General features: G+C 40.7%; 3 protein-coding genes across 3 annotated transcripts; 1 reads left to right on the forward strand and 2 right to left on the reverse strand.

Moving 5' to 3' along the window:
- Positions 1-4,519: 4,519 nt before the first annotated feature.
- Positions 4,520-5,737, reverse strand: LOC131427330 (large ribosomal subunit protein eL24). Its single transcript, XM_058590407.1, has 4 exons — positions 5,609-5,737; positions 5,452-5,527; positions 5,126-5,373; positions 4,520-4,735 (listed from the first exon to the last, which is right to left on the reverse strand). Exons 1-4 carry the CDS (start codon positions 5,611-5,613, stop codon positions 4,603-4,605), a joined length of 462 nt encoding a protein of 153 aa, XP_058446390.1. The 5' UTR covers positions 5,614-5,737; the 3' UTR covers positions 4,520-4,602.
- An 828-nt stretch (positions 5,738-6,565) lies between these two features.
- Positions 6,566-8,612, forward strand: LOC131427331 (transmembrane protein 138). The gene is made up of 4 exons (XM_058590408.1): positions 6,566-6,854; positions 6,919-6,991; positions 7,055-7,229; positions 7,286-8,612. Exons 1-4 carry the CDS (start codon positions 6,721-6,723, stop codon positions 7,390-7,392), a joined length of 489 nt encoding a protein of 162 aa, XP_058446391.1. The 5' UTR covers positions 6,566-6,720; the 3' UTR covers positions 7,393-8,612.
- A 7,413-nt stretch (positions 8,613-16,025) lies between these two features.
- LOC131427332 (uncharacterized) lies at positions 16,026-20,022 on the reverse strand. Its single transcript, XM_058590409.1, has 5 exons — positions 19,904-20,022; positions 19,303-19,840; positions 18,828-19,250; positions 17,709-18,771; positions 16,026-17,634 (listed from the first exon to the last, which is right to left on the reverse strand). The coding sequence occupies exons 2-5, from the start codon at positions 19,786-19,788 to the stop codon at positions 16,190-16,192; spliced, it is 3,417 nt and encodes a 1,138-aa protein (XP_058446392.1). The 5' UTR covers positions 19,789-19,840; positions 19,904-20,022; the 3' UTR covers positions 16,026-16,189.
- Between the last annotated feature and the right edge of the window lie 2,900 nt (positions 20,023-22,922).

Raw genomic sequence — 22,922 nt, forward strand, 5'->3', positions numbered from 1 at the left:
TTTCCCAACATCTTCAACACAAAATATGGTGGTATTGATGATATCTGCTCATTTGGTTAAAATTTGGGAACCCCTGGACTATAATGGGTTAATGGGTCCAGGAACAAGATTTTTTGTGTGTCCCTAGCTAACTGAATGTCTTTTTTTTGCTCGGTTGGTCCTATCCGGGGTTCCTTTAAGACCATTTGTCCCCACTACCCCGATGTAAAAGCGGTCTTGCCATATATACTTGTTTGTATCCAAGCGAAATTATTCATTTCAAACAAAGAAATTTCCAAGCCGTTCTTTGGGTTGTAGGTTCTTAATAGATTCATTTAATTTCTCCGAAGTTTAACTCAATTGATGACATTTTCGTTGAATGTAGAAGCGGTTTTCCACTGAAAATCATTACTTTATTTGCGAGGCAAAATAAATGGACCTGCTAATGTGCACAGTAACCTTCTTCGGCATTGCAGTCAATCTTATCATTCAAAACATCTGCTGTTAATCAAGCACGTGTAACATCTCGTCGAACTTGTAGTGTATCGATACCGATTAGTAACCCACGACTTTCGTAGCTTGATAGTTGGTGAGGATTATTCCACGGCAAACGCCGAAGAGCGAAGCGAATGAATCTGCGTTATATCGGTTCGATTCTATGAGCTCCGTTTAGGTAGTGAGGATTCCAAACGACAGAACAATACTCCAGGGTTGAACGAACAAGTGAGCAGTACAGAGATTTTAAGCAGTATAAGTCCGTAAAATAGGGGACGGGTATAGCGTGATGGGATAGTCGATGCCTATCACGCAGCCCGCCTGGGTTCGATTCCCAAACCCGCACAAAGGGCCAGAAAGATTTTCTGGTCCGAAGAGGCGAATGACCTTAAGATGTTAAAACCTCTATAATTGAAACAAAAAAAAAAGTCCGTAAAATTTTTAGTCATCCACATTACAAATCCTAAGTAGCGAGAAGCTTTAGAAACAATATTGCTGATGTGTTCCTTGAATGACGATTGTTCATCGAGAAGAACACCAAGGTCTTTAACACACGCCCTCCTGACTATGGGTGATCCTTTCAGTGAGTATTCAAAATGAAATGGCTCTTTTTTCTTCGAAATCGTAATAGTCGAGCATTTGTGAGGATTCAACTGTTAACTTTACACAACCGCGGCGGAGCTCAACAATTGTCGTTGTAGAAAACCTGCATCTTCTGGTCTTCGAATGTAGATCTTAACATCATCAGCAAACGATAGACATTGCGTCGTTGAAGTACAGTAAAAATATCAAAGGCCCGAGCTGGTTACCCTGCGGAATTCCGGACGAAGCGATATGCTCATTGAAAACGTGTTCGCCGATTTTCACTGCTACACGTCGAACCATAAGATATGATTGCAACCATCGAAGGATGTTAGAACCGAATCCAAGTTTTTTCCAATGTAGCAATTGTTATATCATGGTTAACTGTATCAAAGACCGATGATAGATCAGTGTAAATAGCGTCTGTTTGTAAACATTTTGGCATACCGTCAGTCACGTTGGACATGAATGACAATAGGTTAGTGCTTGTGGAGTGCTTAGGCATAAAGCCATGTTGAGTATCGATAATGTATTGCTTGCAGTGATTAAAAATCGGTGTCAGAATAACTTTTTCAAACAGTTTAGGAACAGCACTGAGTGATATGATGCCACGGTAATTGTTCAAATCTTTTTTTAACTTTCTTATACACTGGGAACATGAAAAAAGATTTCCATAAGTTAGGAAAAACTTCTTTAGATAGTGACATCCGAAATAGTCGACAAAGGGGAGCATACCAGTCGAGCATTTTGTTAAAATAACTGTCGGTATGCCATCTGGGCCAGAGGAGGTAGAAGCCTTCATGCAAGCGATTGCCGTCCGAGAAGAATTCTCGTCAATATTAATGAGATTTAATGAATTATCGCGATAAGACAAGTACTCCAGAAGTGTCGTGAATACAACGTACCCACGCATCACTTATTCATTGACTTCAAAGCGGCATACGACACAATCGATCGAGAACAGCTATGGCAGATCCTCGGTTTCCCGGATAAACTGACGCGATTGGTCAAAGCAACGATGGATAGAGTGATGTGCTACGTCCGAGTATCTGGGACGCTCTCGAGTCCCTTCGAATCTCGGAGAGGGCAAGGTGATGGACTCTCTTGTATCTTGTTCAATATTGCCTTGGAAGGTGTGATTCGAAGAGCGATGATCGACACGAGTGGCACGATCTTCCGAAAGTCCGTAAAACTTTTTGGCTTCGCTGACGATATTGATATTGTAACACGTAACCTTGAGAAGATGACGGAAACCTACATCGGACTGAAAGCTGAAGCTAGGCGTATCGGACTGGCCATAAATGCGTCGAAAACAAAACACATGAGAGGAAGAGGCTCTAGAGAAGAAACACTACGCCTCCCACCACGAATATTGATAGACGGTGACGATATCGATGTGGTTAACGAGTTTGTGTATTTGGGCTGGTGACCGCCGAAAATGACACCAGCAGAGAAATACAGAGACGTATTTTGGCAGGGAATCGAGCGTACTTTGGACTCAGAAAAACCCTTCGTTCGAGAAAAGTACGCCACCGCACGAAATTGACCATATACAAAACGCTTATTAGACCGGTTGTTCTCTATGGCCACGAGACCTGGACTATGTTAGCAGAGGACCAACGCGCCCTCAGTGTTTTCGAAAGAAAGGTACTGAGGACCATTATCAGATTGAAGAACGTTGTGTGTGTAATTTGGTGCGGGCTTAAGGTTTCGTTTGTAAAGGCACGAGAAAAAATGTTCAAAAAAAATGGAACCTCTGGACGGATAACGGGTTTTCACGGAGCCAAGTTTCGGTAAGAGCGATGATGTCGAAACAATTGTCTGAACTTGCCAACAAATACTCGTTGACACATGAGTTCATACCACCTCACACACACACACACACACACACACGCGCACACACACACACACACACACACACACACACACACACACACACACACACACACACACACACACACACACACACACACACACACACACACACAGAGAGAGAACCAAGACGGCTAGAGTACGCTGGCTGCAGTGGCTATGCTGTGATGAGGGGTTTAGGAGCTTCCAAAATGCCAACAACAGTGCGTCCCGGTATGAGTCCTTGCAAGCTCATAACGTCATTGGTGTTGTCAATAGGGAAAAAGACGATCCAGGTGATCCTTGCTGGTTCATACTTACAGGCGTACTACGGTCATTCTTATCTGGAATAGGCGGACACCAGACATCCTGCTTTCGGTTGTCCTCAAATTCACGGAAGAGGACACCTTGTGGCCATGAGTTAGGGTTGAGAACCGCATTGCGATATACCATTATATCTCCAGAACCAGAAGTAACAACCACTTGGTTTTCGAACTTTATCAATGGTGCTTTATCAATGGCTCAGCCATTTAGGAGAAAATTTAGCGGAAAAGAAATCCTTGAAGTGTACACACAGACATTTTTCAATTTCGTCAATTAGTATATAACACTAGGGGGTATATGGAGCAGTTTAATAACTCAATCATATCTGTTTAATAATTAAATCATATCAGGGATTCCATTCGATGGCCAAGAATGGGTCTAGACAGTTTGAAAATAATGAACAAAACTAAACCGCTCTTCAACCGCGGTTGTAAGGCCAGAATATAGTAGGTATAGATTTATGATTTGTATGCACGCTGAGATAAGCCGCTCTTCAAGTGGATCAAGAGTCAAATATAGGGAATTTGTACATTTAGAGCAGTCAAATCTTTCCACTCTGCTTTCGATAAGGGATCGACCAGAGCAGAGCGCCAGGATGAAAATAATGCCTTTGTAAACAACCAGGCAAAATTAGATGCGCGCGTAGGCATAGTTAGAGACACGAGTGAGCTAGAACCCTAGCCACCGGACAGACAGAGAAAGGCGTACACGTTGTGATATATGTTGCGCAATAATTACAAAGTGTTACAAAAATAACCTGTACATATAATTAAGATTTTCACCTCAATTCTGTATTTCGTTCGAATCGGATGGTTTCGATCGTATACGAAGTTTGCCATTCTGTAGCCCTATCGAGTTCGAGTTTTCCATACAAAATCACTCGATTGAATTAGACAATGCAAATTTTTACATTCGTTCGACAAAATCCGATTCGATCGAAATACAGAATAGGGGTTTGTTAAAATAAAATAATTGCATTTAACTGCAGTCAAGAGGAGGTTCGTTACGTTTCCGAAATCAGCCAACAATGGGTCTCTACTAGGATGAAGGATTTCTAACGATCCAAACCAAATACGTGCAACGGAATGTTTGATTTTAGGGACGAAAACGAACTGATCCCAAGACGGTTTGTGAAAATATTGGTGGCGAAATTCAAGCAGTTCGAATAATAATCGTAATCTAACAGCATCCATCTTCTTTGGACTCACACTCGAAACAAAACTATCGTATCTTTTTAGAATAGCCTACGCCTATTAACAAGCGAACTCAATGAAACCAATGGTTCTAATTACTTTTCAAAGTTATATGTATTCAATCCGATCTTAACAGACTTTCATACTCGTGCGCAATCCATTTAAGAGCCAGTGTAATTTATCGCTTTCCTCCTACTCGTGGGGCAGCTTTCTGTGACACTTTTGCGGCCTTTTGCTTCGGTTGCTTCGTTGCTGGCTGGCTTTTAATCTTCTTCTCAGCCTGTTTTGCTTTCTTGGCTTCCTTCGCCACCCTAAAAATGGAATGCAAGTAATTATACACAGATTCGTCACTTGCTCATTACTAAAAAATTGTTTAATTTCTAAAGAATGAGATCTCTATAAAGACTCTAGTAGCAAGTCATCAAAGAACTCAGGTGAACGAAATGACTTTTTTTCTGGCCTTGCTTATTTCTTCCAAACAACATTAATAGATGTTTGAACGCGCAAGAAGGCGTAATAGCACAGCACAACATATACTAAGCCTTTAAGGTTTTAAGAATTGTCCAACTCCTACGAACTGCCTTCTTTTTTTAGGCATCGGAGTAATCAACAATAACGTATGGTCTACTAATAAAAAATTGTTCCAGTATACGGTATCACTTTCCGTATTATAGGGTTCGATTAATCGAAAAAGTACTCACTTGATAGCTTGATCGCGTTGAGCCTTTCGAACTTCAGGTTTCATGTTACGTTTGGCCAAAATGTCGGTGATGGAAGCTCCGACGATGGCACGTTGAAACTTTTGTGTGCGGCGGGTGCGCTTTTTGGTAGCCTCTTCAACGATACCCTTCTTGTGTTTTCGCCGGTATAGTACAGTCCATTTCACTTTGCGAGGATTGCGTTTCATCAAAAAAGAACGCTCGCATTTTTTGTTGATGAACGTGAACGTCTAATGAAATAAAAAAAAAAGTTACAATTGGTAAGCAAAACCGCTGACATTCGTATGGGAAGCAAGCTTATACATTACCTTGCCATCGGCTTTGACCAATGTTTTGCCACTAGCAGGATAAATTTTAAACCCGCTGAACGCGCAAAGTCCAATCCTGTAATTGATTATTACTTCGATAAGTTTAATAGCACACCAAGCCTCTGACGATATCAGTGGAAAATGCATAGGTACTCACTTCATTTTAACGAAAAATTATCACTTCTTCGAACAAATAAACTCGAAGCCCATGAAACGTGGGACAGAAAAGAAATCTTCGTTCGCGTGACGTCACGTCCAGCTGTCAGCGTTACCAACCAAATATACAAAACAGTCAGGTTTGGTTGAATATCGTAAACACTGTCACCATCAGGTAGGTTCTCAACGCTATGTCGACATCATTAGTCTATATCTGTCTATATGAAAAGGAATGATCTGAGACTGTGAAAAATTCAATCAATTTTGCTGTAATAACGATAGTTAAAAAAACAATCATTTTTTCATCCGGTTTTAATTTTATACTCGATTGGTTATCATTAGCCTGAAGAACGTCACAAAAGGCAACACACTAGGGCGAAATTGTTCAAACATACCGAGGCAGTAAATTTTTGACAGTCGATTTTCCCATAGAGCTTTTCAATTGGTCCATGCTATAATTAATAACCAACTGTTATACATTACATCCAACGAACACTCCAATCATCATTGAATTTTACATAAATTCGAACTCAGCCCAATAAAAATATTTTAGTAGAACATATTTCAATAATTTGATTTAGTCTTGTTAAGACGTAGGGCCGTCATGAGCTAGTTTTAAATTTGATCATTATAACGTGGCAAAAAATTGGAAATTAACATGTAAATGCAACTATGTTATGAAAAACCGCGAACATGTTACTTTAAGCACTGATGAGCCGAAAGGGAAAGGCAAAGAAACTGAAACAAAATATGTGCTTTTTGCGAAAACCAACATAACCCCTCAATGTCCAAACTTGTTACGTTTTATGAATACGGCTCATGTAGATCGTTTTGCTCGCATATAGATCGTTTTGAGACTACTTAAACCTGGCATCAACTATGGCTTATACCGGAAATGTTTTTCTACTACTGTCAAGACAGATGTTTTTAATCGATATAGTAGTACAAACAAACTGATGAGTACAAGTTGTATATTTACTATCTTGCTCTATCGCATCACAACTTGCGTCAATGCAATTGTGTTTTGCGTGGGTGTCTTGCGTACAGTGTGGATATGTACATCGAATAAGATAACAGCAGATATTATCCGGCGTTTCAACTGTTTATAGCAAAATGTTCAAACTATCGTTAAAGCGTTTCGCATCTTTGCTCGTTTTTCAATTATTTTTCTTATGTGTCGATTTGGGTATAAACAGTTTCTCGTATCTCGCGCGAGGGGATAAAGTGTCGATTATCTTCCTATTTTTGTGAGTGAAATATCGATTTTTCATGTTCACAGAACCGACAGTTTCTGTTTTTTTTTCACTTCAGAGCTCAAGATGTATGTTTGATCCTATCGCTTACAGCTATTATATTTAGTTTGTACTCTACCTACGTTTATCAGGTAAGTACCATTGAATCATATTTTTACGGATTAGTATACTTTCGATTTTTTTTCAATTTTCAGGCCGGTATGGCACATTTGTTGTACGAGAAATTTCGGGTTCCACTATTGGTAGCTATGGTATATTTCCTGCTTTGCGTCAGTCTACATATCTGGCAGGTAGTTGATCATCACAAATCACCGTATCTCTTCCAATGGCCAAAGGCTTTAACTGCTCTGTTTATTGTTCAAAAATTGTGTAAGTGATCCATATAATTGTAACACTTAAGTGATACTTATTGAGATTATTTTCAGTTTCTCCCCTTTACTATTACCTTTACAAAAGATCTGCGTTGAAGATGAGCGACCCACGGTTCTATGAAAATTTGGATTGGATCACTTCTCAGTTGGCTATCAAGTAGATTGATTATCTCGTAAAGAAGAGATAATCGTTTTTTTTTTTTCATTTTGCGTAGGTTGCAACACAAATGAAATTATTGATATGAGTCAATACTGGCAACAAGCCATCGAATAGGATAGCTATGACTATTAAGAGTTTCTATCCGCTTCGAATTTTTCTGTAATACTAACAATTAAAATGACTGGTAGGAATGCCACTTATGTATTGAGAGAAATAGTAGCAGAAAAATAGGAAGTCTGAATGTGAAATGATCTCTTTTGATTGATAGAACCTTATTCGGTGGGATGAACAGCTCTTCGGGTCTGGAGCCGTTATGACTTCGAAAATGGCGACATATCTTTCGTCAAAGGAAACAGTACTTCCTGCTCAATTGCATGGCTCCGTTCAGTATCCTTATTTCAGGTAAACGGGCATGCACAATTATACTGAAAGAGAAATTACATTTACTCACTTTTGATTTTGACTCATTCAATTGTTGGTAGAATGTGGGTTACTTAATTTCAACTTACAAATTCTCGCTGTGGACGGATTTACACGTTGTTTCCTGTGCAAGGAAATTTCGAAATTAAGCAAAAAGTAACCAGTTAATTAGTACTTTTTCTGGTTCGATAAATGTTTTATTGTTGGTTTCGCACTGATTGAAATATTTCCGGAAACGATGCATCCTTACTGTAATTTGTTTCAATGCTTTTTTCTCCTCGGGACAACAAAATATGTTTGACATTTAATAAGTGTTCTATAATAATCGTGAAACATTGAGCAAGCGAATCTATGCTTTACATTAGCTTTGACTTTTTCGATTTCCAGCTGAATCTTTTAGGGCATATTCAGGAGTGTTCTAGTTCTAGATGCATAATTTATGTCAGTTTTAAAATTTAAATCTAGAAATTATAACAAAATAAACTGGCAGCCCCAGCAGCGTTTTATCTGTGTTTCAAATATATAAAAAATAAAACGGCAATGTATACCAGTTTTAAATTTGACAGTAGAACTGGTCGAATAAATAAAACTAAAACGGATTGCTGGGGATACGTTTGTTTCAGTTTCATTTACATTATAGACCACCCATATGAATCTTGCAGCTGCTGAATTTGCTCTTAAGATGACATGGCGAGTATTATCTGATAGTCGATTCAGAACCAAACACAAATACAAAGTAGCGATTGTAGATAATTATTTAAATGTTTAACATATCAATAAAAAAACAAATGTTTATGCGAATAGTTGTTTTGTATTTTATGTCTAGACTTTTATCAGCATTTTAGTATGACAATTCACTCCTATTCTATACTCCGACCGAATCGGAATATTTCGATCGACTGTAAACATTTGTATTCTGTAATTCGATCGAATGATGCCAGTAGTGCTGCGTCCTATTGACACTCGAAATCTTTGCAGGTCGGGTCTTGCACATAAGCCAATTTTGTTCCTTTGTCTGGATTGTTCATTCAACAATGCTCAGATAACAAACAGTTAACAAGCTCACGTCTCTTCAACCGTTCTGTAAAATCTCCGAACGTCGCTACAGCACTGCACTGGATTATTTAAAAGATTTGGGAGGAGGATATTCTAGCAGGATTGGATGGAAGGTGTTGTATTTTTTATCTACAGTAAGGCTGATAAGCTTGACGAGGTTCTCTTCCAAATCCTTTGCGGTCCTTCATCACCAATAGCTAAGAAATTCGTATGGTTATATCAAGTAGGTTTTATTGGCATCATCGCTATTACGGATCACATATCTCGCGGTAAGAGAAGTATTCCAGAAGGGTCGCGAATACAACGTACGCTCGCATCACCTATTCATTGACTTTGAAGCGAAATACGACACAATCTATCGCGAACAGCTTTGTCAGATTATGCACAAATATGGTTTTCCGAATAAATTGACACTGAAGCCCCTTCATATCTGGGAGAGGGCTACGGCATGGTGATAGTCTTGTGTTTAATGTTGCTTTGGAAGGTGTGATTCAAAGAGCGAAGATCGACACGAGTGGTACGATCTTCCGATAGTCTGTACAACTGTTTGGCTTCACTGACGACTTTGAACATGTGACACATTCAATTTAGAACATGATGGAAACATACATCGAACTAAAAGTCGATGCTAGGCGTATCGGGCTGGCTATAGATGCGTTGCAATCATTATAAAGCATCTAACGAAGAAGTACTGCATTGAATATATTATAGACAAATATTGATATAAGGTGACGATGTCGCAGTTGTTGACGAGTTTGTGTATTTGGGCACACTGGTGACAGCCGATAATGATACCAGCAGAGAAATCCGTTTGAACCGCTTCCGTTCTAGAGACAATCACCCCGATTCTGCAATCCGACGGATTTGGGATACGAACGAATCTACACTTTCGACCGTTCGACTTGTATGATTCGATCGACTCTCGTTCGGGGACACTTGAAATTTCGAACCATCAAAGCTGTCAACACTACTTACATGTTCTATATTATTTATATTATTCATTTCTCAGTAACCGAAACCGTCACACTTGTATAAATAAATTAGAACGATTCTAAACCGAACAGAAGTAATACGTAAGCAAGTCGATCGAGTAATGTTCGAAAATTGAACAGGAAGACCAAGATCGCGAAGCGATGGAACAGCTGTATCGCGCAAATGACACACGGTAGTTCTATGAGAAGGTGAACCACTCACGTAGAGGCTACACGGCACAGGCCGAAATATGCAGAGATACCAATGGTAACCTGCTCACGAACGAACGTGAGGTGATCGACAGGTGGAAGCAGTACTATGACGAGCATCTGGATGGCGAAGCACAAGATACAGAGAACGGCACAGGGATCAATCTGGGTGCACGCTCAGCCGACGACAGATTCCTAGCACCTGATCTGTCGGAGATAAGTGAGGAGATCGGCATGCTGAGGAACAACAGACGCGATTGGTCAAAGCAACGATGGATAGAGTGATGTGCTACGTCCGAGTATCTGGGACGCTCTCGAGTCCCTTCGAATTTTGGAGAGGGCTACGTCAAGGTGATGGACTTTCTTGTATCTTGTTCAATATTGCCCTGGAAGGTGTGATTCGAAGAGCGAGGATCGACACGAGTGGCACGATCTTCCGAAAGTCCGTACAACTTTTTGGCTTCGCTGACGATATTGATATTGTGTTACGTAACCTTGAGAAGATGACGGAAACCTACATCGGACTGAAAGCTGAAGCTAGGCGTATCGGACTGGCCATAAATGCGTCGAAAACAAAATACATGAGAGGAAGAGACTCTGGAGAAGAAACACTACGCCTCCCACTACGAATATTGATAGACGGTGACGATATCGAGGTGGTTGACGAGTTCGTGTATTTGATCTCACTGGTGACCGCCGATAATGACACCAGCAGAGAAATTCAGAGACGTATTTTGGCAGGGAATCGTGCGTACTTTGGACTAAGAAAAGTACGCCACCGCACGAAATAGACCATCTACAAAACGCTTATTAGACCGGTTGTTCTCTATGGCCACGAGACCTGGACTATGTTAGCAGAGGACCAACGCGCTTAGTGTTTCCGAAAGAAAGTTACTGAGGACCATCTATGCCGGAGTGCAGATGGAAGACGGAACGTGGAGACGGCGTATGAATCACGAATTGCCACAGCTGCTAGGAGAACCACCCATCGTACGGACAGCTAAAATCGGACGTCTACGATGGGCTGGGCATGTCATAAGGATGTCGAACGACAGCCCAGTGAAAATGGTTCTTGAATCTAATCCGACTGGTACAAGAAGAAGAGGAGCGCAGTGAGCAAGGTGGATCGATCAAGTGGAGGGTGATCTCAGAAGCATCCGTGCCTTGAGTGGCTGGCGACGAGCAGCCATGGACCGAATTATGTGTAGACGTATGCTTGATACAGCAAAGGACACCCCAGGCCTATAGCTGTTAGGTAAGGTAAGAACGAATGATATTCGAGTTCATACCCAACTCGAACGGAATGCAGAATGGAAAATGCACATTCGATCGGAATATTTCGAATCGATCGATGTACAGAATAGGGGTGAATATAGAAGATCAAAACCAAGACAATCATCTCTATTCTGTATTTCGATTGAATCAGATTATTTCGATAAAATGAAAACTTTTCTATCTGTATTTCGATCGAGTTTAGATTTGCATTGCGCTGTGACGATGGTCTTGGCGGATTGCACACTAACATCATCATGTTTTCTGCTGACTGACACATAAGAGTTGATTAGTGGACTTTACACGATTATCAAAATTGTCATTAATAAAAAAATAAAATCATTGTAATGAACGTGTAAGGTGCAGTAATGAAAAGTTCTCCATGCAAATTTGGGACATCATTACTTATGTCGTTTTTCATTGATTCCACTCGCTAGGTGCCAGTGTTTTACCCTGACAGCCGATCAATGAAACGGTTTTGTAATGTTTGGTTTGCACGCATGCTGCTCGGAAAAGAAAACGGGTGCATAATAGTTGCCCGCGAATTGCCTCGAAAGACATTTTTTTTTGGTTCGGTGCAAATCAATGAAACACAATGCACCTGTTTTGATTGCCCGACTGCACGAATCGAGCAAAACACTCCACGAATGTTCTCAATGAAAAACGACATTAGTGATCATTAAAAAAGACATTCATAATTCTCGTGTAGGAAATAGTATTGGAAATTGTTACCTTTCCAACCCAAACTGAAAATCTCAACAGAATATCTAGATCTAGATTCTAGATTCCCCACTGTAGTAGTAATGTAATTGAGTAGCCCGTAACACCAAAAGCGCTGTCTTGAGAAAAATGGGTGCGTAAATGCTCCTAAAATGTATATATCAAGTTGCCTGTGCACTTTTTGACGATATAACTCCTTAACTCCCACAATATTTTTCCACACCTGATTGAAATCTGTTCTCATACATTTATTTGCACTACATCACATTTAAGATAACACATAATCAACAATAAAACGCCACAATACTCGGTTTGTGACTGCTTCTCTCCATCCTCGATCACACCCAATACTCGCCAGATCACGTTCTACCTGGTCCACCCATCTTGCTCGCTGCGCTCCCCACCTTCTTGTTCCCAACGGATTTGTGGCAAACACCAGTTTAGCAGGGTTTTTGTCCGGCATTCTTGCAACATGCCCTGCCCACCGCATTCTTCCGGCTTTGGCCACTTTCTGGATGCTGGGTTCGCCGTAGAGTGAAGCGAGCTCGTGGTTCATTCTTCGCCGCCACACGCCGTTCTCCTGCACACCGCCGAAGATCGTCCTTAGCACGCGTCGCTCGAAAACTCCAAGTGCTTGCAGGTCCTCCTCGAGCATGATCCATGCTTTGTATCCGTAGAGGATCATCGATCTTATAAGCGTTTTGTACATGGTACATTTCGTGTAGAGATGAATCTTTTTTGACCGCAGATTCTTTTGGAGCCCGTTGTAGGCACGACTTCCACTGATGTTGCGTCTTCATATTTCACGACTCACATTGTTGTCAGCCGTTAGTAAGGATCCTAGGTAAACAAATTCTTCCACTACCTCGAAGGTATCCCCGTCTATCATGACTTTACATTACGCATCCTGTCGTGCTCTGTTCCGCCTACTAGCATGTACTTTGTTTTCGACGCATTCACCACCAGTCCAACCTTTGCTGCTTCGCGTTTCAGGCGTGTGTACAACTCTGCCACCGTTCCAAAGTTTTTCGCGATAATGTCCATGTCATCCGCAAAGCACACAAACCTGTTCTCCTAAGGATAAATGATAAAGAGAAGAGGAAATATCTGTTGAACAGAGAGGCTAAATCCCACCAAAGGAATGTAATACCAAGGCTAAAAAGAGGGATTGTTGATGCTTTACCTACTTTCCGGAAGGACTCATCGTTTTCTTCCATATGTGCCGCGAGGTTGAAGATCTTTGTAGGTATGATTTGTAGAATTCGCTGTAAGGTAGCGATCGTAGCGATACGACCATGGTATAAGATGGAACCAAGAATGAAAAAATAGTTTTTGAAATAAAGTGAAAACAAAAAAGAATATTAGAACAGTCTTGTCGACTACACTAGTCCTGTCAAATCGGTAGTTTTTGATCGAGTTGTGGTTCAGAGACAAACTGACGCGATTGGTCAAAGCAACGATGGATAGAGTGATGTGCTACGTTCCGAAAGTCTGTACAGTTGTTTGGTTTCGTTGACGATCTTGATATTGTGACACGTAACCAGAGATTCCAGGTAAAAATTTCAAATATCTTCAGATAGGGTTGGAAAAGTCTGTATATCCGAAAAAAATCTGCAGTCAGCAAGTTTGTCTTTATTATTTTTACGTTTCGTCTTTGACTCATCAGTGCAGAGTCGTATTAAGGGGCGGCTTACTCTCCTTGGGTTAGTAAAGGAGTATCGGGAGGGTGGGACCTGATCTAGCTAGTCAACAAGTAAATCTTGTCTTCGAGTATTCATATTTATGGCGCAGCTTGTATTTGCGTTTCCCGGTTTTTCATGTTCTTCCGGTTGTGGTGTAGTAGCGGTTGACCAGGACTGTAGGACATTGATGACGTTTTTTGCCGTCCGAGGAATCGTTTATCGTTCCATAGAAGAAAAGGATGAGTTGGTACAGTGGGCTGTAGAAGGAAATATGAAGAGGGAACTAGATTTGCACGTCTATGCCTTTAAAAAAGTTATAGAGGTAGGTCATGTAAAGAGGATATCAGTTCGTGCTCGCATCTCATCCGACACAGTCGAAAATTGCTTACGGTCGAGTCGATAGAAACAAAAACAATACAGTGCAGTGAACAATAGAGTGTACGAAATGGGCAAATACGATTTAACAAAGCCTGAAACTCAATTTGTATTGATTTCAAGCGCTGCAAAGTTAGACCAGCAGCAATTGAAATTGAAATCTTGCTTCAGGAACGAATGTATCTCAACGTTAATGATGTAAGTGAGATTCAATTCAACAAGGCGTCTAACTGTGTGTACATTATGTTCAAACGTGAAAGAGATGCAATTGCATTTACTTCGGTTAATAACGGTGTGCACAGTGTTGATCATGATAATGTTAAATATAAAATCCCTGTGTACATGGTGGACAATGCCATAGAAGTACGCGTGCATGACCTTCCTCCGCAGACCAGCGATCAGTTTGTTCGGGAAAGTATGTCGCAGTACGGCGAAGTTCTTACCATCGGAAAGGGAGTATGGCGGAATTTTTTTCCGGGTATCCGGAATGGCGTGCGAGTGGTACGTATGCAACTACGTAGAACAATTCCATCCTACATCATTTGTGATCAAGACGGGATACATCCGTGTAAAACGCTGATTACGTATGAAAATCAACTGGTTACATGTCAGTTTTGTGAACAACCTGCACACTACGGCAAACCTTACACTGAAACTGCGAAAAGGACATCTTCAAACAAAAACAAGGACAACTGCCCAACAACGGAAACTAGTGAGCGTAGTACTCCTGTTGCACCATCAAACCAACCAGCATCTGCAATTAATGCACAACAAGGCACGTCTACAGCAACTAACAACGAACCCAAGACTGCGAATTACAAGGAAAACGAAGAAAAAACGGAAGCCAACAACGATACCACCGATGCGGCAATGGAGGACGAGACGAGCCACGAACAAAGCGCCCTTCAATCATCGCAAGATAAAAATGGAAGCTTCTCTCTCCCTAAAAAAAGGGTGACAACGAGATCCGACGGTAACAACATTATTTTATCTAGTAAAACCATGGCTCAATCGGCCACGTAAAGCTGGTACGCGAATTGGCCTGAATAAAAAATTTTCATTAAAAAAAATGTAAAGAGGATCTCGAGTCGCCAAAACATCACGGACTGGCACATAAGGTGGTCTAGCTCGGGCCCGAAGGGAATCGATTAGCTGGAGTCTGGCGTCACAATACTCGGAGAACACCCAAACAACATACTCGATGTTGTCGATACCGTCACCGCAAGCACAGTAATTACTCTCAGTAAGGCCCACGATAAAGATGCGCTTTGAGCAAGTAGTGGTTGGACATAAACCTTGATATTGTCCGAGTAAAGTCTCGGTTCACATCCAACCCCCGAGACTAAGCTTTCATCGATACCTGCGGTATAATGGAATGGTTGCGAAGATGGTGAAAACATACATCGGACTGAAAGCTGAAGCTAGGCGTTCCGGACTGGCCATTAATGTGTCAAAAACAAAATACACGAGAGGAAGAGGAGGTTCTAGAGAAGATACAATGTGCCTTCCATCACGTATATAGCTAGACTGTGCCGATATCGAGGTGGTTGACTAGTTCGTATATTTTGGCTCACTGGTGACTGCCGATAATGATACCAGGAGAGAAATTCAGAGGCGTATTTTGGCAGGAAATCGTTCGTACTGTGGACTCAGAGAAATCCTCCGATCGTGAAAAGTACGCCACCGCACGAAATTGACCATCTGCAAAACCGGTTGTTATCTACGGCCACGAGACCTGGACTATGTTGACAGAGGACCAACGTGCCCTAAGTATTTTCGAAAGAAAGGTGCTGCGGACCATCTATGGCGGAGTGCAGATGGAAAACGAAACGTGGAGGCGGTGTATGAATCACGAATTCCCACGTTGAAGATTGTCCCATCAATTGGCGCAAATTGAAGTACCACTTACCGATATAAGGAACCAACTCAAATCACGTGCATCAGTTGAAACGATTGCGTATTGTACGCTATTTTATTCATAAAGGAATATTTTCTCCTTATCCTAATTTTAAATATAACTAATTGAACCAGACAGTATAAAAATACTTATACTACACAATTGCAGCGATTGATTAGTTTGAGATTTTTTTTTCTACCACCTCGAGACGTCCATGAGGACAGATTCTTCCGGTTTCCGGAACTGGCCCCCTGCGGCCTGCGTAGGATACACCAATTGTTGACTGGAGGAATTAGTAAATTTACCGATCTGATTGATGTCTTTCGACAGTACGGTTACAACCGGAGGTGCCTGAATTGAGCTCATTTTAACGCAGCTTTCGGACTTGATTTTCGTCAGATCAATCACATCGGCGATGGAACTTCTGGTCACGGTTGAAGCCATTCTAGAAGAGATGGGCTTGTCAAGCACGTCGTCGTCTTGTAGTGCCATAGACTTCGAACCGGTTGCCACTTTGCTGCGGTCATGAGTTTTAAGATGTCGCTTCATGTCACCGCCGCAGCGGAATTTCTTCGAACAGATAGCGCATGAGTACGGTTTTTCTCCCGTGTGAATCATACGGTGAGATTGAAGGTATGAGCTTGCCCGGAACGCTTTGTTGCATATGTCGCATACATGATTTTTCTCGTTCAGGTGGATTTTCCTGTGCAACACCAATGAGTATCGACGAGCAAATTTTTTGCCACAGAACTCGCACTGATGAGTTTTCTCGTTCGAATGGATGGACGACTGATGATATTTCATGTCCCCCCATTGGCGGAACGCTCTTCCGCATTCTTCGCATTTGTACGGTTTTTCACCAGAGTGCAATCGTTCATGAACTTTCAACGCACTGGAAGTGAAAAAGTTTTTTGGACACTGCATGCAATTATAAGGTCTTTCGTTCTTATGTTGAAGTTCATGATAGCGAACTGCTGTTTTAGAGTTGAACACCTTATCACAGTCTGGTTCGGTGCAGGGATACTTTTTACCGGGTTTTTTCAAAACTGCTTGTTCGTCTATTTCACCCTTCGAATCGGTTCCCGATTTTTTGCGACCTTTCTTCTTACACGGTGGAGCAGACGGAATGGACAACTCTTTAGGAATCGAATGATTGTCATGCATATTCCCCTTATACTCTTCATTCGTCGAGACGGTTTGTTCTTCTGAGCTCCCTGCGTTAGCTTCGGCATCGGAATCTTCGGAGTCACCGTCTTCATCGAAAACGTAAAATGAACCTTCGTCCTCGTTAACATCGGTATCGCTTTCGAGGTTGGATTTTTCGTTCTTTAGTAGCTTCGTAGTCCCATTGAGCTCACTCAACGTGGCAGCTGAGAGATTAAAATCGACAAGTTTTACAATTTCGTGATTCTCAATACCGGCAGTACCGAGGTCTAGTATTTGTATGTTTTGTATGTCACACTCGCCAATCGACGGATGTTGCAACTGACTCTGGTCGGTATCTAAAATGTAGGAAGTTTGTGGATTGTTGCTTGAAGAAACCAGTGTAGCGTGTTGTTGAACATTCGTAATTGGGCGTACGCTGCTCGACTGATGGGACGCTGATTGCTGGGTACCTTGACTGCGCTGGTTGAGAATATCTGAGAAAAATGAAACAAAATACCATTTACTATTTTCTTAAAATTATTACTACTGTGCAATTCAGTTCGTTTACCTTGATCATGGAAGTCCGATTTATTCAGAAATAGCACAAAGTTGTCGTTTCCAGCATTGATATGGATCTCTTGCGTATCCAATTCAGCACTAAAATCGATACCTTTTACCATGTCTTGATTCGATGGCAGGTGTTGGGATTGGTACCACACCTTTTCATCGGTGCTTATCGCCGATCTTTCGACGGGACCCCCCAAACCATCATTCGTATCGGTATCCACAGCCTCCTGCACTTTCTGTACAACATTTCTGATTCCTTCCAACATATCTTCGGTTTCGCTAAACTCACCGGCATTGTCTGATTCAGTGCAGGTCGGTTGATTTGATGGACCTACGATGACATCAGATTCTTGCTGCGTGATATTCTGTTGATAAGCGCAACCGTCGGACCCTTGATTTATGTGTTGCGAAACATGTTGGGTGTTGAATGTTGAATTTGAGGAATTTGGACATGCTGACTGTGCATCTTCCGATTGCATTCGCGAAGACTTATCATTCTTCAGCTTTTTAGTATGCTTTACCCGCGGCAGTTTGGGTTTCTTTTTCGGATCTCCAACTTTACCGTCATCGTTTACATTACCGACGGTTGGTTCATAGTGATTTTTTAGATGAGTGAAAAACATGAGCTGATCTTCAAACGATTCACCACATAACTGACAAGAAAATTGTTTTGTAGTTTCCTTGACACTACTTCCAGCTTGATGTAGAGAACTTTTGTTCTGGTCGATCTGATGATCATTGGAAATAACTGAATTACGGTGGAACTGGTCCGCCTGGTTTTTGGTATCAATTAGTTTTTTCGATAGTCTTTTTTTGTGAGGCAAGTAAGTGTTTGTGAAATGGCTCGATGTTAGTGCAGGGTTCACTTCCATGTCTTCTTCGTCGTCCGACCTAGGCTCACCGCACTCCATAAGATCATCCCGCGAGAGAAAATTTTCTCCAGCTACTGCAGCAGTCGGGTCTCTTTCGATCACTGGAGCTTGCGATTGAGTCATCTGGTACGTGAGATACCGTTTGGGAGATTCAACACACTTGATGGGGGCTAGTGGTGGCATTTGAATGCACTGTAAGACAACAAATATAACTTTAGGTGCTGCAGAAATATTAATTGGAAACTTACATTCTGGCTGGTAGCGGTACTAATTGCAATACTTGTACTAGCTACCGACGAAGCAACGTGGAACAGTTTTGAAGGCGAACATTCTCCTTGAAGCATGGAATGAAGTGAAGATATATGCGATTGGTGCGGCTGCTGTTGTTGGTTAGTGTTTTGTATAATCTGGTGGGAAGTTGTTTGAGCCTGATGATGGTGATGGTGGTGATGTTGATGATGGGACGTGTTGTGGGTGGTCAACACATTCCCAGTTTGCACCACATTATTTATGTTTGCGTGCGTTGCGCTTAAAAGATGATCCTGATTATGATAATGAAGGAAATTACTAGCAGAGCTCGCAGAAGGCATATGATTTACGTTGGCTAGTTGTGGGTGGGTCGGTTGTGTGATCTTTTCATGATCACCCATCAAATTAACAGCAGTAATGTCCTGAAATTAAGGCATTTTTAATTTGAAATAACCAAACATCACGTGAAATTACCTTCGAGTTTGTTACAATCACAGGTGCTTCGTGCGACATCTGTGAGGTGGATTTGTTTACGAATTGCAGAAACATTTTTCGATCATTCTCCGATGTTTGCAATGAACTGGCGTCAACCAGCGTTTGCAGATCTTCTGCTGTATAAGTTTGAATGCCGTTTGCACTGTTTCCTTGATGATCAAGCAATCCCGTGGACTGTGGATGAAACTGACTGCTTGAAGCGGTTGGCCCCGGTGTGCTGATGTAATCAACCAATAATCCATTTGGCAAATGATTCGAAAGCAGATCCGCCCCCAGTAGTGAACTTTCAATATACTCTTGCTCTCGAGAATTAGTTGTAGGGGGAATCGTTATAAAGTGCAAAGTGCCGTTTTCAACGTTGTGAATAGTTCGAAGTACCCCTTTAGATAAATCCTCTTGCAAATGGTGACTACCGGAGCCGAGATCCAGATGGTCCATTAAACTGCGGTGATGAGATTCCTCCATGTTTCCTAAGCGACTCTCCACTGAAGGTACGTTTTCAAGGTCGCTTCAATGGCTGCATAAAAAGAGCATGAATTGACCGACGTTGCGTAGATTATTTACAGTATTTTCAAACTACAGTATTTAGTATCGTGTTTTCCCGAAACTCTTTGCATTTTGATAAGATATTCTAAACATTTGCAAAATTTTAAAAACAAAACCAGTCATATCAACAAAACTTCCTCCATTGCAATCTTTGTTGACGTTTTATTTTGAACACTGATATCCAGGGATGCCAGGCTTTCAAATGGTTTACTGTTAAAATCGGTAAATCTGCCCATTTGCCCGCTTGGTTCCGGCTGCTGTCAAAATTGCGTTTGCAGAATTGTTTCATTCTCTCGCCGGGTGTGTTTTACGAATGGCCGTAAGTAGAGTGACTATAATCAGAGTGGCGACAGCTGTTCGTTTGGAATGACAGCTACCAGTTCCAAACGAGCAAACGACCTGTCAATTCAATGTAAAGCTAATGTTTTTAATTGTTGCCAGCATTACGGATGAGATGTCGTCACTCTGGTTATAGGCACTTTAGCCGTAAGAGCAAGTGACTCGGCTCATCGGCAATAATCGATTTCGAATGAATTTCGTCTCCAACCAATTGGTTTGGAAATCTCTCGGTATTGAGTTCGAAAAAATTCTTAAAACTAAATAAGTAAATTTTAATCTTCAAGTTTTTCGATTTCCTAAATCCTAGCAAAAACAGTTGACATTTTGATTTTTCAGGGATTTGGCAAAAATCCGTTTTTATACTAACGATGACGGTTTATGTGACGGTTGTCAAATCCAATTTGACAAAACAAAGTCGCCTGTATCTAAGTTAGTCAAGCGTTTTCATCTTCTCACCTTCGCTGAAAATGTCAAAGATTTCAATGTGGAAAAATCCTGGTGGATACGGTTGTATCGTTTAAGTTATGTATCTGTCAGCAGTGAGGCAGTCGGTCACCAGAATGTCTGCCAGCCATTTTTCCAGCTGGCAGCGTTTAGTCAGCCTTGCGTATGCGGGTTATTTAGAGTAGAGTGACTATAATCAGAGTGGCGACAGCTGTTCGTTTGGAATGACAGCTCCCAGTTCCAAACGAGCAAACGACCTGTCAATTGAATGTAAAGCTAATTGAATGTTTTGAATTGTTGCCAACATTACGGATGAGACGTCGTCACTCTGGTTATAGGCACTCTAATTTAGAGGATTGGCTAAAACCCGCTTGTGAGGAATTCTGGCAACCGTCAGAAGGCTGGCTGCATTCCGGCAGCTGTCAATGTTGTTCAGGCGAAATTACGTCATTATCTCGCCGCACGTGTCTTGTTTATTTCTCTCTTCCTTCTTTTTTCTTTTTTTTTAAATTCTACTTCTTTTGATATTCGTCAATCCCGCATGTCCATACAAAAAACGAATCTTGAGACTAGGTAAATGATATTGAAATATGGGTACGTTTGGTAGTGAGAAAGCAATGTTATTGACAATAACATTTTCCATAAATAATATATATGAAAGGCAATAACTTATTGTCTTTCATATGTCCTTTTTTTTTGAAAAAATAAAACCAAGACTCTAAAAATGTGGAACCGATTCAAAACGGTTCTGCCAATCTTGTATGGCAAGAATCCGACAGAAACAGAACCGATAATAACCGCTTGGCGAAATTCTCTGCCGGAAACGGTTGTTGCATTGTTGCCAGAATTCTGGCAGAATTTCGGTAAAAATGTCTGGCAGACATAGCCAGCCATCTGAGGGGAAATCTGCTCGCCGCATACAAGTGGGAAGCCGGTTATATACTAAGGGCACTGACAAGTCAATGACGAAACATAAAGAATAGTACATGCGGCCATTATGAATGTAAATAAGATATAACATATCCACATGCATCTTTATATTACCGATATGCATTCTAGTTGAGAGGAATTATTGACAGTATTGCTACAAAGTAGGGTAACGGCTCCCTATTTCATCTGAGCTCCTATTTCCATCTCATCCCTTCACCTCATTACTTTGAACATGAATAATATTTTAAAACCTACCTGAACCAAACTGTGAAATATTTTAAAATGATTATAAAAGCTATTGTCACACTTTCCTATTGAAAGAAATGGTTTTAAGTTCTTCGGTTATCGTTTTTTTCATTTCAAATAAACTCACTTTTCAATTTAGGACACATTTTCGTCTCAAGATTTACAGTTCGTCATGTTTCTGATTATCTACTAATCGATTCATATCAAAACATGATCACTTTTTCGCACAATTACACTACCATTGAATGCTGGATGACTTCATAATTAGTAATGTTCACTTGCTACTTGTTTAATTAACGATTTAATACTTCAAAAACTACCCGACAAACAATAAAACAATGAGATGAAAGTTTTTCACTTAGTTCACTTGATTGCGCTTTGTTTTCATCTCATTTGGTTTCGCAAAGTTGCCAAGTTATCTCATAATGTTACAAAACAAAAATTGTTTTTCTTCTTCAAAATCTCATCAAAAAGTATGTTTTTTGGTATACGTGACATTAGTTTAATTATATTATTGATATTAATATTTCAATAAAACTGTTTTGGCTTCGAATATTACCAGGAAGAGCATGTTCAATACTAATGAAATAACCATTGTGGCAAATCTAGTAGCACTGGTTTCATTCCGCTATACGTCAACATAACGTTGTGAAGTGTGTGTGTTTCATCGGCTGTGCACAGAGATGCCAGATATTTTCATAGAAAATATGTATTACCTTGCATAGAAACTCTATATCTGGTCTATCTGTTTTCACAAATAAATGAAATCTGTTTTCAATAATAAAATCTGTTAACATCATTTTATTAGTGAAAACAGATCGACCAGATATAGACTTTTTATGCAACGTAATACATATTCTCTGAAAATATCTGGCTTCAAATAGTTCAAATTGGCTCCAAATTTTAATATAAATGTTTGTCAGTGTTCATAATCAAATATCTACATAAAAGATTTCCACTTTAACATGTGATTTGTCCGTTGATTAATAAACTTTTAAAGAATCACTGCAATCAAATACTAATAGATACTCAGAGAGCAAAGTCTAATTTTTTACTTCTTTCTTTCTATGAACCTGTACAAATCTGTATTAAAT

Source organism: Malaya genurostris, chromosome 2 (genome assembly GCF_030247185.1).
Source record: "Malaya genurostris strain Urasoe2022 chromosome 2, Malgen_1.1, whole genome shotgun sequence".
NCBI classification, from domain to species: Eukaryota; Metazoa; Arthropoda; class Insecta; order Diptera; family Culicidae; genus Malaya; species Malaya genurostris.

Excerpts from the sequence above, each read along its gene's own strand:
- LOC131427330 (XM_058590407.1), bottom strand. Across the intron at positions 5,374-5,451 it reads TGGTCAAAGCCGATGGCAAG|ACGTTCACGTTCATCAACAA; the intron begins GTAATGTATAAG and ends TTATTTCATTAG. Across the intron at positions 4,736-5,125 it reads CAACGCGATCAAGCTATCAA|GGTGGCGAAGGAAGCCAAGA; the intron begins GTGAGTACTTTT and ends TTCCATTTTTAG.
- LOC131427331 (XM_058590408.1), top strand. The coding sequence starts at position 6,721 with ATGTTCAAACTATCGTTAAAGCGTTTCGCATCTTTGCTCGTTTTTCAA. Across the intron at positions 6,855-6,918 it reads TCGATTATCTTCCTATTTTT|AGCTCAAGATGTATGTTTGA; the intron begins GTGAGTGAAATA and ends TTTTCACTTCAG. Across the intron at positions 7,230-7,285 it reads GTTTATTGTTCAAAAATTGT|TTTCTCCCCTTTACTATTAC; the intron begins GTAAGTGATCCA and ends GATTATTTTCAG.
- LOC131427332 (XM_058590409.1), bottom strand. The coding sequence starts at position 19,788 with ATGGAGGAATCTCATCACCGCAGTTTAATGGACCATCTGGATCTCGGC. Across the intron at positions 19,251-19,302 it reads TGATTGTAACAAACTCGAAG|GACATTACTGCTGTTAATTT; the intron begins GTAATTTCACGT and ends CCTTAATTTCAG. Across the intron at positions 18,772-18,827 it reads GTACCGCTACCAGCCAGAAT|TGCATTCAAATGCCACCACT; the intron begins GTAAGTTTCCAA and ends GTTGTCTTACAG.